At 35.7% G+C, this 23,263-nt stretch overlaps 1 protein-coding gene across 1 annotated transcript in view; it reads left to right on the forward strand.

The window, feature by feature from the left end:
* The window catches only part of LOC306850483 (1-phosphatidylinositol 4,5-bisphosphate phosphodiesterase beta-2-like), a gene marked incomplete at both ends in the record, with an annotated part of 49,753 nt that overhangs the window by 25,719 nt on the left and 771 nt on the right, over nucleotides 1-23,263 (forward strand). Inside the window, 11 exons of the mRNA XM_079386136.1 lie at nucleotides 564-741; nucleotides 2,521-2,644; nucleotides 5,146-5,322; nucleotides 6,668-6,718; nucleotides 6,765-6,829; nucleotides 7,643-7,663; nucleotides 8,607-8,655; nucleotides 10,185-10,283; nucleotides 12,515-12,660; nucleotides 18,036-18,099; nucleotides 18,219-18,373. Coding sequence (XP_079242262.1) covers nucleotides 564-741; nucleotides 2,521-2,644; nucleotides 5,146-5,322; nucleotides 6,668-6,718; nucleotides 6,765-6,829; nucleotides 7,643-7,663; nucleotides 8,607-8,655; nucleotides 10,185-10,283; nucleotides 12,515-12,660; nucleotides 18,036-18,099; nucleotides 18,219-18,373 — 1,129 coding nt within the window. The remainder of the gene's footprint in view (nucleotides 1-563; nucleotides 742-2,520; nucleotides 2,645-5,145; nucleotides 5,323-6,667; nucleotides 6,719-6,764; nucleotides 6,830-7,642; nucleotides 7,664-8,606; nucleotides 8,656-10,184; nucleotides 10,284-12,514; nucleotides 12,661-18,035; nucleotides 18,100-18,218; nucleotides 18,374-23,263) is intronic.

The raw sequence follows: 23,263 nt of genomic DNA on the forward strand, positions 1-23,263 counted from the left end.
CTATAGCTTCCAGTTCGTCTGCAATAAAGCAAGCAAACGCCACGTGATCTGCCATGACTGAGGTAGATGCAGCAAACTACGAGAGCCCCGAAGTGTCCGACTTGACGACTCCGTTTTCAACTCCGCCCCTGACTGCAAGCGGCTACTCTCGTTGACCACCGTCTGCAGCCGTGCTTCAAGTCGAACGCACCTATTATAACATCATCACACTGACTCGCCAAAATACAACTCATCCACAACTATCATCAAAACATTACAAAATCTTCATTTCAATATAAATTCTAATTTTAAAATTGCTTCATTTTATAATATGTAATATTTCTATTCCTTTAAAACAATTGCTTTATTCTGTTAATACTCTTAAAAAGGTTTAAAAAAACAATTTATTTTTTAAATACACATATTTACACCCACACAGATTATGTACAGTATACATTATAGAAACATTAAAATAATAAGTATTGTTTTTTTTATGAAAATAGAAACTTCCGTGGTGTTAACAAACAAACAAACGAGCTCTGCAGTAAAGAGAATTCAGTCTGATTGATGGGGTTGTTTTTCAGATATCACCTCTGTGACCTGTGAAGAACTGCAGCAGCACAAGAACTTCCTGAAAGTCACCAAGAAACAGGAGAAAGACCTGAAAGACATGGAGAAGAAGTTTCAGAAGAAACGAGAAGAACTGATTCAGCAATACAGCGACCAGTTCAAAGCCTTGAAGAAGAAGAACGCGGGCAAGAAGTAAATATTTTGTTTAATTTTTTTGTAATTTTGTGATTTGCTTTTGTCATTTTTATTTTTAAAATACTATTTAGCTTTCATTTTTATTTGTTTTAGTTGACAACTACTGAGAAGCAAAACTATGTAAGATAAGTCTTTTTCAGATGATATATCTTATATATTCAAGATTCAAGATTCAAGATTTTTATTTGTCACATACACAATTATACAGAGTATAACCAGCAGAGAAATGTAGATCAGGTCCACTCCAAGGACAGTGCAATTATATAGAATACAAAAAAAAAAAAAAAAAAAAGTCAAAGATAAAAAATATAAATATAAATGTGCAGGTCAGTATGTTGTTGACTTAGATAGTAATATAAGAGGAATGTGCAAAAAGAATGTACAAAAAGTTGTACAGGGTATTTAAATAGCTGCAATATGAGGTAGAAAAAATTATGAATAGCTTATTGATATAGTGATATTTACATGGAGTCAAGTGATGTTATGACACAGAGTTAGAGTTTAGGAGCCTGATGGCCTGGGGGAAGAAGCTCCTCCTAAGTCTCTCAGTTTTTGCCATCAGGCTACGGAAGCGCTTACCAGATGGAAGCAAAGTGAATAGACGGTTACCAGGGTGATTTGAGTCCTTGATTATTTTGACAGCTCTATTTTTGCAGCGTTTGAGGTAGATGTCCTGCAGAGAGGGGAGAGCAGACCCTGAGATGCGCTTAGCTAAGCGCACAACTCTCTGTAGTGCTTTGCAGTCCTGATTGGAGCTGTTTCCATACCACACTGAGATGCACTGAGTCAATACACTTTCTATGGTCCCTGAATAGAAAGTTTTCAGGATTGCTGGTGAGACCCTGAATTTTCTCAGCTGTCGCAGATGGTACAGTCTTTGCCTGGCTTTCTTGACCTGTGTTTGGATGTGTGTAGTCCAAGTCAGGTTCTCGGAAATGTTTACACCGAGGTACTTGAAGCTACTCACCCTCTCCACAGGGGTCCCACTGATCATAAGAGGAGTGTAGGGCTGCTGCTGTCTCTTCCTAAAGTCCATGATCAGCTCTTTAGTTTTGCTCACGTGCAGAGAGACACAGTTGTCCTGGCACCATGATGTGAGACTCTCTACCTCATCCAAGTATGCAGTCTCATCGTTGTTGGAGATGAGGCCCAGAACCACAGTATCATCAGCGAATTTGACAATAGATGTGGAGCTGTGAGAGGACACGCAGTCATGCGTGTAGAGAGAGTAGAGTAGGGGACTCAGGACACAGCCCTGTGGGGCTCCTACGTTCAGAGTGATGAGTTTGAGATGAACTGGCCATAATATTAGTTTAAGTTTTTATATATATATATATATTATTTTAAGTCATTTTGTTATCTACATTTGTGATTTTTATTCGTTTTTGATTTTTAAATATTGCTTTTTCTCATCATTTTAGTACTTAATCTTATTTTATTTCATTTAGTTGCCACAGCAGCATTTCTCATTTTTATTTAAGTTTAAGTTTTTCATCTAATATTTACTTTCCATTTCAGTTTTATTTCAATTAAAGAAAAGTATTTTTTAACAGGTTTGTTTTAGTTAACAGTATGCATACTGATGATCGGCTGGTTCTCTCCAGATCAGTTGACCTAGGAAGTCTTGCTGGTTAAACTGGAAAAGAAATCCAGTATGCATCTACTTTTGAGCCGGGAAACACATCTGTTGAACTTTAATATTTCATGTTTATGTCCCTGAGATGTGTGTTGGGTGTTGATCTCTGGTTAAGTGTTTGTTTCCATGTGATTGTCCAGGTCTGGAGATGATCCAGGTGACCAGATGAATGAACTCAAGCAGAAGCTGAAGTCGGAGCTCAGGGCTATGCTGGTGGAGCAACACGATCAAATCAAGAAGAAGAAAGAACAACACAACACTGAGGTACAGACACAGACATTATGACTGTACAGTGTAGCTAATGATCGACAATCTTGATGAGGTGTTTTAAGAGTCACACAGACATGCTTTTATTCCCACTGCTGTAAGGTTTTTAAATTTGTAGGATGTTGTGTCTGCCGTTTGTTTTGTTTGTGTGTTTTGTATGATATGTCAACAAACTTGATGCTGCACCAAAAATTGCAGCCATACTGAGGAGCGTCTTGCTGCAGCCCACAAGATCCAGATCCAACTCCTCCCACCTTACATATACCTAAACCTACCCATCTCCACCCACTGATCCCTAAACCCACCCCATCTCTACCCCTAAACCTACCAATCTCCACCCCCTGATCCCTAAACCCACCCCATCTCTACCCCTAAACCTACCCATCTCCACCCACTGATCCCTAAACCCACCCCATCTCTACCCCTAAACCTACCCATCTCCACCCACTGATCCCTAAACCCACCCCATCTCTACGCCTAAACTTACCAATCTCCACCCCCTGATCCCTAAACCCACCCCATCTCTACCCCTAAACCTACCAATCTCCACCCCCTGATCCCTAAACCCACCCCATCTCTACCCCTAAACCTACCCATCTCCACCAACTGATCCCTAAACCCACCCCATCTCTACCCCTAAACCTACCCCTCTCCACCCACTGATCCCTAAACCCACCCCATCTCTACCCCTAAACCTACCAATCTCCACCCACTGATCCCTAAACCCACCCCATCTCTACCCCTAAACCTACCCATCTCCACCCACTGATCCCTAAACCCACCCCATCTCTACCCCTAAACCTACCAATCTCCACCCCCTGATCCCTAAACCCACCCCATCTCTACCCCTAAACATATCAATCTCCACCCACTGATCCCTAAACCCACCCCATCTCTACCCCTAAACCTACCCATCTCCACCCACTGATCCCTAAACCCACCCCATCTCTACCCCTAAACCTACCCATCTCCACCCACTGATCCGTAAACCCACCCCATCTCTACCCCTAAACCTACCAATCTCCACCCACTGATCCCTAAACCCACCCCATCTCTACCCCTAAACCTACCCATCTCCACCCCCTGATCCCTAAACCCACCCCATCTCTACCCCTAAACCTACCAATCTCCACCCCCTGATCCCTAAACCCACCCCATCTCTACCCCTAAACCTACCAATCTCCACCCACTGATCCCTAAACCCACCCCATCTCTACCCCTAAACCTACCCATCTCCACCCACTGATCCCTAAACCCACCCCATCTCTACCCCTAAACCTACCCATCTCCACCCACTGATCCCTAAACCCACCCCATCTCTACCCCTAAACCTACCAATCTCCACCCCCTGATCCCTAAACCCACCCCATCTCTACCTCTAAACCTACCAATCTCCACCCACTGATCCCTAAACCCACCCCATCTCTACCCCTAAACCTACCCATCTCCACCCACTGATCCCTAAACCCACCCCATCTCTACCCCTAAACCTACCCATCTCCACCCACTGATCCCTAAACCCACCCCATCTCTACCCCTAAACCTACCAATCTCCACCCCCTGATCCCTAAACCCACCCCATCTCTACCCCTAAACCTACCAATCTCCACCCACTGATCCCTAAACCCACCCCATCTCTACCCCTAAACCTACCCATCTCCACCCACTGATCCCTAAACCCACCCCATCTCTACCCCTAAACCTACCAATCTCCACCCCCTGATCCCTAAACCCACCCCATCTCTACCCCTAAACCTACCAATCTCCACCCACTGATCCCTAAACCTACCCCATCTCTACCCCTAAACCTACCAATCTCCACCCCTAGATATGGATGCAACCACGCCTCCTGGATCTTGTGGACTGCAGCGAGCCCTACTTGGCCATACTGAGTGTTTCAATGAGCTAAATACTATTATTATATTATTAATTTTTTTTCTTGTATTAAGAATGTCAATTTATTATTATTATTATTAATCAGATTTTATTATTGCAGCCATACTGTGTTACAGTGATCTAAATACAATTATTCTTTTATTTTAATTTATTAATGATTTTTTTGTACTAAGAATTTCAATGTATAATTATTATTATTATTATTATCATCTGATTTTATATTGCAGCCATACTGAGTGTTTCAATTAGCCAAATACTATTATTTTATTTCTTATTTAATTCTTGTACTACGAATTTCAATTTATTATTACTATTATTATTATTATCATTATTATATGAAATCTTTTTTTCAGCCATACTGAGCATTTCAATTATTCAATTACTATTATTTTTTAATTTAATTTTTTGATTGATTTCAGCCATGATGAGCATTTTATTTTATTTTTTTATTTTATTATTTTTAACAAATTCTTGTTTGATTTTGGCCATACTGAGCATTTCAATGAGCCAATGAGCTGACAGTCCTACACTGTTCCTGCTGGTCGTGAGCCAGGACTCTCTCAGGTATTGATTAGCCATCAGCACTCTGCTGCTCTGTGTAGTCAGTTGATCTGCCTAGATCAGGGGTCAATCATGTCCCGTACTGGGAGAGCAAACCTGACTGGACCCACGACACCCTCTTACACTCATATCGACCACAGTCACCTCTGAACGGATCTGTGCTCGTGCTCCGAGGAAAGACAAAAGCCTCCTGCTTATATTTAATCAGTCATGATCTGGTACTAGTGCTCCTGTGATGTGATGAAACTGCTGACAAACACTAAGTATTAAAGTTCAGTGTATGCGTTACCCAGCAGCGTTTGTGCTCCAGACATAAGATTTCTCAAATCATGTGTCCTGTTAGGGAGACACCCTAGCAACAACACATCAACACTCCGAAACACTTAGAACAACCTAAAAACCACATGGCAACACTCTGAAATAGTAAGAATAACCTAGAAACCCCATAGCAACACTCAGAAAATAGCAATCGCACAGTAATGTTCTAAAATACTCAAAGTAACCTAGCAACCACATAGCAACACTCTAAAACACACAGAACAACATAGAAACTGCATAGCAACACTTCAAAACACTCAAAATATCCTAGCAACCACATAGCAACACTCAATAAAACACAGAAACTGACTAGCAACACATCAGAGCACCCAGAATAACCTAGCAACTGCATAGCAACACTCTATAGCACTCGGAAAAACACAAAAACTGAATGGCAACTCTAGAACACTCTAGAACAACATAGAAACTGCATAGCAACACTGTAAAACATTCAAAATATCCTAGCAACCATATAGCAACACTTTAAAACGCTCATTACAACACAGAAACTGATTAGCAACACCCAGAATAACCATAGCAACATTCAGAACATCATAGAAATCACATAGCAACACTTTAAAACCACTCAGAACAACTTAGCAACCCCATAGCAACACTCTAAAAATGTAAAACATATCAACTGCATAGCCAAACTCTAAAACCATCTCAACAACCGTATGACTACACTCATAACTTTATACTGCATAGCAACACTCAGAACAACAAAGAGACCGCATCACAGCACTCGACAGCACTCAGAATATCCTAGCAACACTTTAAAACACTCAAAGTAACCTAGAACCCGCATAACAACACTCTAATACACTCAGAACAATACAGAAACTGCACAGCAACATTCGGAATAACCTGGCAACTGCATTGCAACACTCTAAAACACTCAGAACAATGTAGCAACCACATACTAACACTCTACAATACTCAGAACAAGTTAGTAACATTCTGGAATGTCTAGAACATCATAGAATAATGTAGAAACTGCAAAGCAACACTGTAAACCACTCAGAATAACCAAGCAACCACATAGCAACAGTCTAAAACCACTCAAACAACTTAAAACACTCAGAATAACCTAGCAACCACATAGCAACAGTCTAAAAGCATGAGTGGCATTTCCATAAGTGATCAGATGCATCATTTTCACCTGCTGGAGCAGAAAACAGGTGCTAAAGATTTCTTTCTTGGAAGTGACAGGAAGTGCTTGCATTCATTTCCTCTGTGTGTCAGCGCAGCAGAGCTCAGAGCGAGGGCCAGCTGGTGCGTTCTGTTCTGATATGTGTAAGTGACACTTCCTGTGTTCTCTCCTGTATTTCCTGTGTGACAGCAATTGACCAAACTCCTGGAAATGGCCACAGAGAAGCACTGCAGTGAGACCAAGGCGCTCAACAGGTGTGTGTGTGTGTGTGTGTGTGTGTGTGTGTGTGTGTGTGTGTGTGTGTGTGTGTGTATGTGTGTGTGCATGTTTATGTGGTTTATGAGGACACAAATTTGTATAATGACATGGGTATGACAGAGGTATAACAATATGAAGGTGGTTTATGAGGACACTGCCTATGTCCCCGTAATTCAAAAGGCTTAAAAACATACTAAATGGTGTTTTTTTGAAAATCTAAAAATGCACAAAGTCTCCTGTGAGGGCTAAGTTTAGGTGTAGGGTTGGTGTAGGGCAATAGCACACACAGTTTGTTCAGTATAAAAACCATTACGCCTATGGAGAGTCCCCATAAACCACAAAAACCAACATGTGTGTGTGTGTGTGTGTGTGTGTGTGTGTGTGTGTGTGTTTGCCTTGGGATTCATAATGATGTTTCACGTCTAACCAAACCAGGGGGCGGTGACCTTTTCTACATGGAGCGCAGTTTGTTTGTTAATTATTCGGTTAATGATTATTGTTCTGAGAGCAGAAGCAGAGTAAATGAGCGCCGTGAGCATGAGTGGGACTGATCACATCTGTTTACCTACACAAACCACTGACAGAAACAAACCAAACTTGTCTGCTGCTCAGTATCTGGATCTTTAGTAGCTTTGCTTCTCAAAATGAAATAAAACAGCTCGTATGAGGAATGACTGTTGTATGAGATTATTTGGCTTGATGGGATGTAAATATTTCTAATATAAACTACTAACAACAACTAAATTAAATAAAATGCATGTAATATTCATGATATCGCCATCCTTATAATCTGTTTTTTTCTTTTTCAGTGAGCCCAAGAAGAAAGACAAGTAAGTTTTTACATAAAAAGTACAATTAAAATAAATAAATAATAATTTATTTATAATTTATGTTTTAATGTTTTAGAAAGAAGTATTTTATGTTCACCAGGGCTGCATTTATTTGTTTATAAAAAGGTGAAATTAATGTAAAAAAAAGTCTTTAATGTTAAAATAATTGATTTTGAATCAATCAAAATAAAATGATTATTAGTAATAATTTAAATCATAAAAATGTAAAATAAAAATAATATTTTTGGTTTTGAAAGACATCCCTCACCAACAATCCATTTATTTAATCATAAAAAAAATTAAATGAATGTAAAATAAAAATGTAAAACCAAAATAAGTAATTTTAAATTAGTCAAAATAAAACACTTACTATTAATTAATTAATTATTAATCTTAAAAATGTTAAATTAAAATAAATAATTAGATGAATCTTTAGCTCACAAAGGCTGCATTTATGTAAAATTAATGTAAAATAAAAATATCAAAATGACCCTTATTAATAATTAATTAAATAATAAAAAGGGAAAATTAAAATAAAGAAAAATCTTTTTTTTTTAAATGTCTCATCAAGATGTCTCACTGAGACTGCGTTAATTTTATCAAAATTACAATAAAAACAGGAATATTGTGAAATATTATTACAATTTAAAATAACTTTTATGTGAATATAGTGTAAAATGTAATTTATTGCAGTGATCAAAGCTGAATTTTCAGCATCCAGTCTTCAGTGTCACATGATATACGTTGATATATGTTGAAATATGTTGTAAAAGTATTCATTAAAAAAACTGACCCTATACCCTTCTGGAATAATGTATAGAATTTATACATTTATAATTTTTAGGAGAACTATAGCATTTTAGCTTTACTAGACCTAGTTTGTATTGCATTAAACATGATTATTATTGTTTAATGTACAAATCTTCATGTTTCTCTATTTCAGAATGAAGAAATGCAAAAGTACGGAGCAGCTTGACAATGATAGCGCTCAGGTAAAACACCACATGAACGCAGATCGAGCATGTCGAACACACGAGGAAAAATAGATGGACGGCAGCTGAATGAGAAGCACAATTGAGATGAGAGCCGTAACCATGGCGACGGTCGGACACAAAGCCGTGGTTTAGGTTGAGTTTTAACAAACGCAGACTAACATGTGCTCGCTCTCTCTCTCATGATGTTTACAGCAGGCGAGCGATTGAAACATGTGCGTAATGACTCACTCACTTCTGTTCACATGCGGCCCCTCCAAATTCATCCACTCTTCTGTTTATTTCAGAACAGAATGTCATTAGAGTTTCAGATGCAAAGATCATAGAAAATGTGTTTACAGATGTATTTATAAAGCCAGAGACTCTGAAAATACTCTACGTGAGTATATGTGAGCGCAAACGCTCAGCTTCATGCATCATTCCGTTAATTAATATAATTAAAAACTCTTATACTCAATATTTATGCTTTTTAGAGTATTGTGTCATCAGTTGACCAACATACTAATGTCAACCTCTACAACGGGTAATAATTCAAAAATTTAAATGAATAATTATAAACCAAAAAGACTCTAAATAAAACACTTACTAATATTTAAATGTAAAATTAAAATAAATATATAATTTTTATTTTGAATAAAAACTAAACCTATCCAAATGGAGCGGTTAATTAAATCATACAAATGTAAAGTTAATATAAATAATTTTAAAGTAAGCAATCAATTTAAAACATCTACTAATAATTAATTAAATATTTTAAAAAATATCAAAATAAATCACTTACTAATAATTCCTTCAATCATTTTAAAATAAAAACAATCCAAATAAAAGATGAAATAATTTATTTGTTTGATGAAAAGTTTTATTTTTTAACCTGCATGTTGTGAACATTATCCAACAGTAGAGAACCATAAACATGCAAATTTGTTAAGTTATTGAAATATGAACTATATTGAAATGAATTAACTTTAAATCTCAGTGGGACTTCACATAAATATTTTAGCTCAAAGACTGATGAAGTTTTGTTCCTGATCTGTAAGAATAAATTGTGAGTTGAAACTCATGAGTCTTTATGGTTTTGTAACAGATGCATAGTCTAGGAATGAGCTTTGGTTTGGTGCAGCTGCACAAAGCACCTCAAGTTAAAGTGAAAGGTCGCTGTAGTTTATCTTTTCCACTATAATTGAGCTTCAGAACTGAGTCACAGAGTCTCCTCAGATGTTCAGCAGCTGTATGGAGTGTCGGCTCAACGTGATGTGCGAATAATAGAAGCACATGGACTCTCTTTTCTCTTCTGTCTCACTGACACACACACGTTCATGCGCATAACCTGGAGAGCAATGCAACACGCCTGTTGAACACTGGATATTACCATGCATATGTGCTGCACATGTATGTATGCGCACATGACGTCAAGGTGTGCTCAGTTGTGTGATCATGTGATGCTGGCAGATGTGGTTTGAACACGTGTGTGTGTGTGTGTGTGTGTGTGTGTGTGTGCTGATAAGGCATGTAATGTCACACTCGTTCAGTCGGCAGATAACAGCAGCGCTGATGGTTCACTTCAGGAACAGAGTCTGAAGAAGAAACAGGCCGCAACGCTGGCCAGCATCAGAGAACTGATCAGTCAGGTAAATACTGAGCCTGTTTTCTGTCCTGCAACATGCTGCTGTCTGAATCTGAATCTGTACATTACACACAGCCGTTTAAAAGTTTGGGGTCAAAGATTTTTTTCATAAGAAATCAGTCATTTTATTCAGCAAAGGTGCATTAAATTGATCAAAAGTGACCAAAAATAAAATGTGTAATGTTACAAAATATTTATATTTACATTTCATTGACTTGAAGAGAAGGTATAGCAATTAATTAAATCCTAAAAATGTCAAATTAAAATAAATTATTAATTTAAAAATAAATAATAATAATAATAAAGCAATTACTGATCATTAATTAAATCCTAAAAAAAATTAAATTAATCGATTTAAAAAAAAAATTGGATTCAGAAAGGATGCATTAAATTGATCAAAACTGAAAATGAAATTATGTTACAAAAATGTTACTATTTCCATTTCAGTGACTTGAAAAGGTAATAATTAATGAAATTATAAAAATGCAAATAATTTTAAAAACAATCAAAATAAAACACTAATAATTGATTAAATCATAAATATGTAAAATTAAATGTTTTATTTTTGTTATTATTTTATGCAGCTCTAAATCGCTCTTTAATTGCTCTAAAAAACAGTAAAGACATTTATAATATTGCAAAAGATTTCTATTTCAAGTAAATGCTGTTCTTTAGAACTTTCCCTTTATCTGTGAATCCTGAAAAATAAAAATGCATCAATGTATTAATAAATATTTTTTGTGTTCAGCATTGATGATAATCAGAAATGTTTCTTGAGCAGCAAATCAGCATATAAGACTGGAGTAATGATGCTGAAAATTCAGCTGCAGATCACAACAGTCAATTACATTTGAACAGATATTCACACAGAAAACAGCTATTTTTAAATTGTAACAATATTTCACAATATTACTGTTTTATTGCAATTTTTATCAAATAGATGCAGCCTTGATGAGCAGAAGAGTCTTCATTAAAAACCAAACTTTTGGGGACTTTTATTATAATTACATAAAGGGGATTTTATTTTAACCAGACTTTATTAAAACCATCAAAATAACTTTCTCTGCCTATTCCCACTGAATATCAGTTTTCACTCAGAATTGTGTCAGATTATGAAAGTTAAATGCATTAACCATGCCGTTTCATTAAGTCAGATTTGGCCTTTTCATTTTTCAGGAAAGAGATTTCTGAATTTAATAATGCTGTAATGCTGGAAGAGAAGCCAATGACTAATTGAGCATCTGAATCATACAGCTGGATAGTGAATGGAGTTTTTCTCCTGCAGATGTGTTTTAGTTTGACATGTTTTGGTCTCAGACTCTTGCTGACGTGTGTTTCTGTAGGACGGGTTTTTAAATCTCTCAGGACTTATAGATCTGGAGCTGCTCGTGACACTTCAGATGAACCATCTGTCTTCAGAGCACTTTAAGCTTGCTGTCATCAGCTCCTCACAGTTTTTTGTGATCATTTCAGAATTTTAACAAGTATTTAAGACTTTAAGGATGGCCTTAGCAACCACATAGCAACCACATAGCAGTACACTAAAACCACTTTGCAACTATAGATATTAATAATATTATTTAGCGAAGCTGCATTAATTTGATCAAAAATATGAAATACAAACAATAAAAATTATACAATTACTAATCATTTATTCAATCATAAAAAATTTAATTAATTTATAAATAAATAATTTTAAAACAAAAACTATCGAAATCAAACACTTTTAATAATCAAATTATAAATATGTCAAATTCAAATAAATAAATAAATATATTTAAATAAATGTTTTCTGATTTCAAATAAATGCTTTTAAACATTTTTATACAAATTTAGGTATTAAGGAATATTTTGTTGCTTTACTAAGTGAACAGACTTTGGGATAGTTTACCCAAAAATGAAAATTCTCTCTTCATTTACTCACCCTCAAGTTTCCTGAATGAGTTTCTTTTTTGTTGTTGTTGTTGAACACAAAAGATGGGACACAAACAGTTGCCGGTAGCCATCGACTTGCATAGTACAGAAAAAATACTATGGAAGTCAATGGGTACCGTCAACTGTTTAGTTACCAACATTCTTCAAAACATCTTCTGATGTGTTCAACAGAAGAAAGAAACTCATACAGGTTTGGAACAACTTTGAGAGTAGAGTAAATGACTCTTTATTCCTCCTGTGAGGTTTGTCTTTAGATCCCGTTGATGCTAAGGTAGCTCATTTCTTGACCTCTGTGTGCAGCTGAATAAAGACACCGTGGCCGTGCACGCGAAGAAGATGTGGTCTCTGCCCGGTGACCTGTCCGAGGCCGTCAACTCCTGCATCCAGCCGCATTTCCCAGAGCATGTGGAGAAGGCCAGCGAGAGCCGCTCGGAAAACACCGGACAGTACAGCCATGTGTTCGTAGGATAAGCTCCATCATAACAGGAGTTCAAATGAACTCAACATTATTATTTATCAATTTAATTTCATTGACATTTGTTTGTATTTTAGTATATACTTTAGTATAGACAAAACTAAGGGCATGTTTGCTTTAATGCAAATTAGTACTCAAAATCAGGAGAAAATTAGTGTATAAAATAAAAAATCTCATGAGATCACAGGGCCGTATTTCACTTCAAAATAAAGAGGAAAAAACAAGAAATTTTGCTATGAAAATTACGGGAGTTTTAGAACTTTTTTGCATTGTGGCTGATATTTTTAGATTTTTTCCCACCAAATTCTCATTACTATAATACAAAAATAAATATATTTAATACATCATCTATGTGATAGGTTTTTATATGTATTCTTCTTATTCTATATATTCTTCTTCTTACTTTATTTTATTGTATTAGATGAAATTATGCCTGTTTTAGGACAGGATTGATATTTCTTGCATTGTGATTCATGTTTTAGATTTTGCCCACTAATTGTCATACATATATGTATATATGTGTATATATATATACATGTGTGTAGATTTTATTAGATTTCTTTTCTTTTTCTGCTTATTATGAAGTGAAAAATTATTTTAAATTAAATTAACCCTGTTTTAAGATAAGTTTATTTATTTATTAATTTTAACTATAAGGTGAAATATGATTTTAAAATCATTTAAGCTTGTTTAGGACCATACATTTTTTTTGCATTTTGACATTTTCTCATTTTGCCCACCAATTGTTGTACTGTAATACATATACATACACACATTTATATTTTATACTTATATGTAATATTTATTACATGAGCTTAAGTCGAAGAGATCAGTCTAATGTAATTTAAGGCTATATGTCATTGACATTTATTTGAGCAACCAAATTCACATAAACAAATATACTTTTCTGAGACATGCACTTTGGTTTGTAGGAGTATTGTCCTGGTGGAGGTGATGTAAAAATGTAAAAATGGGCATTGACAGCAAGCATATTCACTCTGGTGTGGTACAGTATCTGCTTTTAGTGGCAAGACTTCAAGTAATGATGTTCAGGTAGTTTGATTGAGCTGGAGTGAGGAAATGAGTTCAGTACTTGTGTTTTCACTCAGAAAATGATAAGGAGAGGACAGGGAATGACAGTGAGTCAGTCCGTCCATCAGCGATCGACCCACACGCTATTATTCAGATGATTTGGTTGAGTCTGTGTCCTAAATAACACTTACAGTTCACAGTTGGACAGTCAATATCACTAAATAAACCCGCTGACTGTATCTCGCTTTTACACACATACTGACCCAATAAATAAATGTGAAATACTGAAGTGAGTGAAAATGGTTTTATTATGCAAGTATAGAGCATGTGGAGTGATGCTTTCCGCCTCTAATTTTACAGCTGTGAAGATTTCAATGAGGGTCTTAAAATAGCAGAATGGATTCTGGATGGACGGGGGGTTTATTTTTGGCGGAGACCGGGTATTATAGTTAACTCAAACTAAAACCATAAAAACAATATTGAAAAACTTTTCTTAAATTGAAATAAAATATATCTAAAAAAAAAAAACAATTATATTCATATTATTCATTTTAATTCAGCTAGTTGCCAAGCAACATTTCTTTTTCATTTTTTTATTTTGTTTAACCTGATGTCCCAAAATAAGTAAAACTGTATAACGTTTTTTTCTTTCTTGAAATAAAATAAACTTTAACTGAAATAAGATCATTTTAAAATTTTACCTCCGCCAAGGCAACATTTCTCATTTTCATTTAGTTTAACTTTGTGTACTAAAATGAATAATAAAAATAAATAAATAATGAAACAAAAACATTCCATAATTAAAACTGAAATGAATAAAAAACTAAAATCAAAAAAATATTTTTTTAAATAAAAAAATAAAAATAAATAAAAATATATCAAGATAAAACAAAAAATATTAAAAACTATAATAGTATCTCTATGATACTTTAGTAGTTTTATTGTATCTCACGAAGACAAGATCACATCCATCCGTGTGTGTGTATATACAGTATATATATATAAATTATTGATTTTTCTTATTAGGATATTAAGTAAAGATCATGTTCCATGGAGATATTTTGTAATTTTCCTACCGTAAATATATAAAAACTTAATTTTTGATTAGTAATATGCATTGCTAAGAACTTAATTTGAACAACTTTAAAGGAGATTTTCTCAATATTTAGATTTTTTTGTATTTTTCAAATAGTTGTATCTCAGACAAATATTGTCCGATCATAACAAACCATACATCAATGGAAAGATTATTTATTCAGATGTTGTATAAATCTCAATTGTGGTCCAGGGTCACATATGAGGTCAAATATGATTTGAAATCAAATTAAGCATGTTTTAGGACCATTCATATTTTTTTGCTTTGTGACATATTTCAATGATACTAAAACTCCCCTGGGCTGGACTAACCTATCAGATATAAGAGCAATAGCTAGTTCTCCTTTGTGATGAAGTGTTTGGTGATGTTTGTGAACTCTGACACACGGATGTGTGATTGAATGTCCTCACACACTCACACTCACACTGAGATCTTCACTGACTCATGATGGGCTCTCCTGCCCGCTGTCAGATAAAATACTCATCTAGTCTGGTGCATGTGTGAGCGAGAACGAGATAGTACAGAGGAGAACGGCTATGCTTTAACTTTAACCACATGAAAATGTAAAAATTGTAACTTGAATGCAATGTAAGTCGCTTTGGATAAAAGCGTCTGCTAAATGCATAAATGTAAATGTAAATGTAAATGAACTCTGCTTATAACTGGATCATATTTGATACATTCATTTCTAAGGCCTCTAAACGATCAAACTTTGCTGGTAAATGTTTCGCACACAATCTCCTCCATGCCTTCAGTCGTCAGTTTTATCCAGTACAAGCTCTTTTAATGTAGTTGTACAAATGTCCAGATTCAGCTGGTGCTTCTCGTGTCAAATCTTGACTGATTTTTATCAAGTAAACATCAGAATAACTGTAGTCATATTTCCAGATGAACTCTTACTGGACTGAAGCAGCTCAGCTTTACTTGATTCTCCATCAATCATTTTTTAGTAAAATCAGTGCGTCTCAAATCTGACCATCAGGATCTTTTGAGGAGCGTTTGTTTCCAGAAGCTTTACTTTCACTGTTCCTCAGCGGAGGAATGATCTTCACAAGCCTCCAAAACATCTCACATCTTCTGAGAAAAAGGGAAAGGGAAGTGGAGTGTGGCCAAGTATGGTACTCTGAATTTGTGCTCTGCATTTAACCCATCCAAGTGTGCACACAGTAGTGAACATACACCTGGAGCAGTTTATTTCTTCATCTCTCAACCAGCATTGCATTGTTATATGTTTGGATCATTTCAATCTCATCTTACTAAGACATTACTGGAGATATAGAATGATTATTTTGTGTCAGTATCTGCTCTACTGTTATAAAGATCTCATTGATTTACACTACAAGCATCCGAGTTTCACCATATAAGTCTCTGAATAACACATATGCATATAATAATAAACACACACAAATACAACTTGTGTGTGTGTGTGTGTGTGTGTGTGTGTACTTTTATGCTACATTGTAAGGACCAAATGTCCCCACAAGGATAGTAAAACCTGAAATTCTTGACTGCGGTCCCCACGAGGGAATTTTATATCTGAAAGTGTAAAAATGCAAATAGGTTTCTTGTAAGAGGTAGGTTTAGGGTTAGGGGATAGAAAATATTGTTTGGTCAGTATAAAAGTAATAGAAGTCTATGGAAAGTCCCCACAATTCACAGAAACGCGTGTGTGTGTGTGCGTGCGTGCGTGCATGTGTGTGTGTTGAAGGCAGTGATAGTCTGTTTTGTGCTGGAATGTGTGTGTTATCAGTCGGTCCGTTGGCACTGGGCTTCACATGTTAATATTCACATGCACAGAGGAGTGAAGTGTGTAATGAACTAATTAGCATGTCCGTCTGATCGCTCTGCCCACACACACACAGAGATCTCCCATCTGCCCTTCACTCATGTCTCTTCTCACAGGCCGTTTTAAGTCTCACTATCATTTGTGCACTAATCGTCCACAGGACTGGAGTTGATTTTCATGTTCAGGTTTATTTGCATTTTTTATGCATAGAAATTAATATTCAGTCGTATCCGTAGCCAAATATAATGTTCTGTTATATTTAGTAGTTCACATCATATATATATGTGTGTGTGTGTGTGTGTGTGTGTGTGTGTGTGTGTGTGTGTGTGTGTGTGTGTGTGTGTGCCTTTTATTTAATTTCAAGGAATTTAGTTTTTTTTTATGGTTTTAGTTTTATTGATAATAACCCTGGTGTGGAAAAGAGCAGCATGATGTATGTATATGTACACACACACACACACACACATACACACATACTGTATATATATATATATATATATATACACAGAATTATATGGCAATGTTTACTAAATTCATATTTGTGTAATGAAAAAGCATTAATTTGCGATTTTTGTTTTCGTTAATTTAATTTACTTAGAATGTCAAGTAACGTTACTAAATAATATGTGTTTATAAAGCACATTTAAGATTTTTGAAAAACTATTAGTCTACTATAGCATTACTGAATATAATGAAAATATTTGAAATAATTGAAAACATTACTGTTGTAACCTTTTAAAGAAATCGCCTAAACCTGTTGTATTACTTTTTATTAATATTCTATTATTATTATTTTTCCATTTAATTCCTAGTTTCACATCATTATCGGGTGCTTTAATTATATAATTGGGTATGTGACAGCATTGCATGATTGCATAAATGAGCTAGTGAACTGAAACGAATCAGATTCCCCGTTTGTCTGAGGCTCTGGATTACAGGTAATAATGCTGTAAATAATGTTCAGTTTCTTGCACAGACTGATCATTTAATTTCATAAGACATCAATATATCATCAGGAGTCACGGGTATTCATTTTGTGTTCCTTGGAATGCTTTTTTATTCTCAATAACAGGCAGCCGCTGACTTGCATTTTATGAATCACCTAGGAGCACAGATTCAGCTAAAAAATCTTCTACTGAAGAATAAAGTCATCTACATCTTGGATGAACTGAGGGTGAGTAAATTAACAGCAGATTTACATTTTGGGGTGAACTGTCCCTTTAAATGATCAGAAACAGCCAGGTTTGTAATAACACGAGGGCATTTTCCTGATGTGGGTAAACTGTTCCTTTAAGAGTTAGGCATATCCATTAATATTTGTATTTTATGCTACCATCTAAAGAATCCGTTAACGTGTGTAATGCCTGATGAGAATCTGATATGATGTCTATCCGAGAACTGAACTAAAAATTCTTCCTCTTTTTGTTCATAGGCCTGAAATGACGGGAATCTGTGCAAACAACTGCATGTACCGTGGTGCCCTCCAAGCCATTAGAGTAAATCTGAGTATTTTCTGGGAAATAAGCATGTAATTTGCGAAGCAAGGCGGCGCTGAGTCACCGGCCTCAGTTTCCCTGTAAACGCATGTGATCTGCTGCTCCTGATGCTCCTCCAGACCTCCAGCCACCTGCTCAGATCCTCCCACCTCCTCCAGCGGCTCCGCTTCTTGCTCCGAATCCCCGCGTCGTATCCCGGGACACTAATGCAGGGTTTCTGCCAGATTGGCGCATGTCGAAAGGGTTTGCCTCTTCCATTAGAGCGGCCGCCCCGGTGCCATCTGCTCCCGCTGATGCCTCCCAAATTATTTCACATTTCACTCCATCTCTGAGGCAGGGACACATTAAACACTAAAATTGCATCAGTTTAATTTTCAGATTGACGCTGCATGATTTCTGACAAGAGGTCATGTTAGATATTAAGTGAGGTGATTCCTGTTTTACATGCTTATGTGATATTAATATGAAGTGAAGTGACATACTGCCAAGTATGGTGGCCCATACTCGGAATTCGTGCTCTGCATTTAACCCATCCAACGTGCACACACACAGCAGTGAACACACACAGCAGTGAACACACACACACAGCAGTGAACACACACACACCGTGAACACACACCCGGAGCAGTGGGGGTTCGGTGCCTTGCTCAAGGGCACCTCAGTCGTGGTATTGAGGGTGGAGAGAGCGCTGGACATTCACTCCCCCCACCTACAATCCCTGCCGGCCCGAGACTCGAACCCACAACCTTTGGATTACGAGTCCGACTCTCTAACCATTAGGCCATGACTTCCCCTGTGTGTCTGTCAATATGTCTGTCAGGTTGCAGTATGTCAAGCATCTTTTAGAGTTAAAGTAGGCCTATAAAACTTTAGTATGCAACTAGTTCAAATCAAATTGAATGAAGAAGTTTTAAAAACAACCACAGAGCAACATCCTGGCAACCACCCACAACAACCCAAGAACTGTATCATTGCATTAAGGACCACTCAAGTTACTGACCTGTGAGGTCAGTATAAGATTTATTTGTAATGACTTTTATTATGCATTAATGTCGGTTTCCGCCACAGAATTTTTAAAAAGTAAATGTAATTGCCACATTTTACCTCTCAATTCTGACTTCTTTCTCGCAATTCTGAAATAATTGTCAGAAAAAGTCTGAATTGTGAGAGAAAACGTCACAATTACTTTGTGTTGGAAATAAAATAAGAATTGCAAGATGTAAACTCAGAATTCAGATTTTCTCTCAATTCTTTTTCTGCCACAAAATAAAAAAATTAAATAGGTAATTGCAACCTTTTTATCTCATCGTTCTGACTCGTTTTCTCATAATTGGAGATTTATATCTCACAATTCAAACTCAGAACTCAGAATTGTGAAGCAAAACTCGCAATTTCCTTTATTTTTTATCCCTCTGCTCACCAAGGGTGCGTTTATTTATTCAAATATGCATTAAAAATTTGAAATATTATAAAATTTTTAAAGAACTTTTTTCTATGCAAATTGTAACGGAGCCGAAGAGACATGAGGCAAACGGATCCAAGTGCAAGCTTTTATTAATAAACATCACAGGCAGGGTCAAACAACAGCAAACGGGTATGGCACGGGCAAGACACGGGTAATTCTAGGGCAAGCGTGGGTCTTTGATCGGCAAACAATATCCAGAGGGCTTGAAAAGAGGGGTAATCCGAGTACACGAGCAATAGTCCAAACAGGGGCAAACAGTCCAAACAGAAAGACAAAGGGTAAATCCAAGATACACAGGCAGGAATCAGGAAACAGGAAACACGGAATGACAAGACTAACTAGAACTGGACACTAGACTCAGTAAAGCAGCTATCACTAGGTGAATGATAAACGCAGAACATTACATGAGACTAAACAGAAACACAGAATGGCTCGGTAAGGCAGCTAACACTAGGGGAGTGCTATACGCAGAACAATACTCGGCAATGACAGAGATGAAGTCCAAGGCTTATAAAGCATGTGTGATTGTGTGATCAGCTGTGTAATCAGTGCAATCAGCTGTGTGCGTGTTGTCAGTGCAATGGATGATGGGAACTGTAGTCCAATGGTGAAGTGCAACAGTAGTATAGTGCAAGAGTCCATACGGTGAGCGGGTGACCTCTGGTGGTGAGTGAACGGAAGTTCATGGACCGGATTCGTGACAGAAATATACTGTAAAATGTAATGGATTTCTGTGATCAAAGCTGAATTTTCAGCATCATTACTCCAGTCTTCAGTGTCACATGATTCAGAATTCATTCTAATATGCTGCTCAAGAAACATTTCTGATTATTATCAATGTTGTAAACAGTTGAAACGGATATTTATGTTTTTTATCTCATAATTATAGTATATAACATTTTTTACTTATCTCATTATGATTTATTATGTCATAATTTCACATTTTTATTTAATAATTATGTCTTAGTATATTGGAGCTTTTATATCAGAATTTTTACTTTTTATCTCATAATTTCGACTTTATCTCATAATTATGACTTTTTATCATTACTATGGCATTTTGTATTATAATTTTAACTTTTTATCTCATGTTTTGAACAGGCATTTTTTAGGATTCTCTGAAGTTTATTTGAAATAGAAGTCTTTAGCAACACAACAAATGTCTTTACTGTCACGTGAACAACATGGTTTGTAATAAATTAAGAATTTATTACAATTCCCATCCCAGTGTCCATCTGTGAGTCAGCGCTTATGATCACAAGGCCAGAATATTCTTAGAAGCAGAGATTGAACCCTACAATCCTTCAGAAAGTAACTTCAGTTATCTGTGACCTGAATTGTTCAATAATTGTGTCCTTCGGAGAAGCTGAAGCTAAAGATGTGTGAAAGGACAGGGTCTGCAGGAATAAAAGCTATTTTACGCGGGCAAGCTTTTATTCTTTATTCAAGGTTCTGTCAGACTGTGAAAGTGAGCGCTTCTGCTATAAAAAGCAACTTGCTTTTGTGTCCGAACTGCTTGAGTGGCTCTCTGGCAAAATAACCACAGCATCTGGTCTCAGCGAGGGTCCTGACGAGCCAAAAATACATCCACCGAGAAAAACATATTCCATGACAATGTACCAAGTATTCTGCTGGATTGATCTGAGAATGTGAATTCATGTTTTCATGTCATCTGTCGCTCGAGGTTTCAACACCAGCGTTTAAAAGAAGAAGGTCACCGACTTCACAGCCACATGCAGCACAGTAAAAGAACAACAAAGTAAAAATACTAAGTCATCATTGTGAGATAAAAAGTTGAAAACATGACATACTAAGTCATAATTATGACATAAATTGAAATTGAAGCTAGAATTGTGGCATACTACATCAATTTTTGAGTTTTTATGAGAAAGATGAAATTGACAAGTCATAATTATGACATACTAAGTCATTAGATAAAAATTTGCTATCATGACATTAAGTCATAATTATGAGATAAAAAGTCGAAACTGACATACTAAGTTGTAATTATGAGATAAAGTCAAAATCATGACATAGTAAGTCATAATTGTGACATAAATCGAAGTTCTGACATAGAAAGTCATAATTATGAGATGTCGAAATTGACAAAATGTTATATTTATGACATACTACATCATAATTGAGATAAAAAGTCAAAATTATTACATACTATGTCATAATTTTGAAAGGACATACCAGGTTATAATGAGATAGAAAAAAAGTTCAAATGACTATATAAAAAATTACAGTTGTGACATAGAAAGTAATAATTATGGGGGAAAAAATCAAAATCATGACATACTAAGTCTTTATTCAGACATAAAAAGTTATAATAATGACATTAGGACATAAGTCATGATTATGAAATAAAATGTCAAAATACTGACATAATGAGATAAAGTTGAAATTATGATAAAACGTTACAGTTGTTACATTGTGATAATTATGAGATAAAAAGCTGAAATTATAACATGAAGTGATAATTAAAATATAATAAAAAGTTGAAATTATGATATAAAATGTTATAATTATGGCATAAAAATAATTATGGCATACTAAATCAAGTTAAAATTATGATATGGTAAAACCTAAGTATGAGATAAAAAAGGCACAATTACATACTAAGCCATAATTATGGGATTAAATTAGAACTTTTTTCCATAATTTTGCTTTTTATCTCATAATTATGATTTAATAAGCCACAATTTTTAAAATGTCATAATTACAATTCACCAAAGCATTTTTTTTTATGTGGTGGAAATAGGCCTCCATAACCTTGTAATACATTGAATAACGCTCAGAACTCAGATGCCCAACTTCAAAACTAATGTGGACGGACCTCAAACCTCTATAATATCCGAGGAAATGTATACTGCATCCCTGCTCTTGTTTGCTTTACCCAGAATTCCACCTGTTTTTAATAGCTAAATTAGATGGCTTTATTACTTCGTTCTTTTGGACGCACCTGTTGATCCTTGGCTCTGCGCGGGAGTCCTCATCCCTTAAGTGTTCATTTCCAGTTGCATCACCCCAGCGGCTTTTTCCTTAAAAACAATTTAGTATCCCCAATGACTTCACAGAACAAAACAAGGCACTGAGCAGTAACAGCGCTCTGTTGCTTTATGGCCAATTATAGTTCATTTTTGCATCTATAAACAGTGAGTGTTACATGAGTTCAAATGCAGAGAAACGTGAGGCCTGGAAGTGTGTTGCAGGGAAATGCGAGTCCTGTGACTCGTTCAGCGGAGCTTTTCAATCCGTGCAAAGGATTAGGTTCTCACATCTCGCATTTTGTTCGAGTTTTAAACAGAATTATTTTGCCTTCTTAAAAAAATCTGATTTAATTTAGTCATGATTATGAGATAAAAGTTACAATTATTACATATTAAGCCATAATTATGAGATAAAATGTTGAAATCATGACAAACTAAGTCATAATGAGATTAAAAAATGGTAATGAAATTATTATATAAAATATTACAATTATGGGATTTAAAAAATCGAAAACATGACATAGTAAATCATAATGATAACATATTAAGTCATAATTATGAAGTCATAATCATAACAAATGAATTGAAACATGAAATTGACAAGTTATTACAACATATTAAGTCATGATTATGTGAAAAAGTATAACATACTGTCATAATTATGAAAAAAATGTTGAAATTATGCCATAAGATTTAAAAAGTTTAA

The sequence above is a fragment of the Barbus barbus genome, assembly GCF_936440315.1.
Source record: "Barbus barbus genome assembly, chromosome: 30".
Classification (NCBI taxonomy): Eukaryota; Metazoa; Chordata; class Actinopteri; order Cypriniformes; family Cyprinidae; genus Barbus; species Barbus barbus.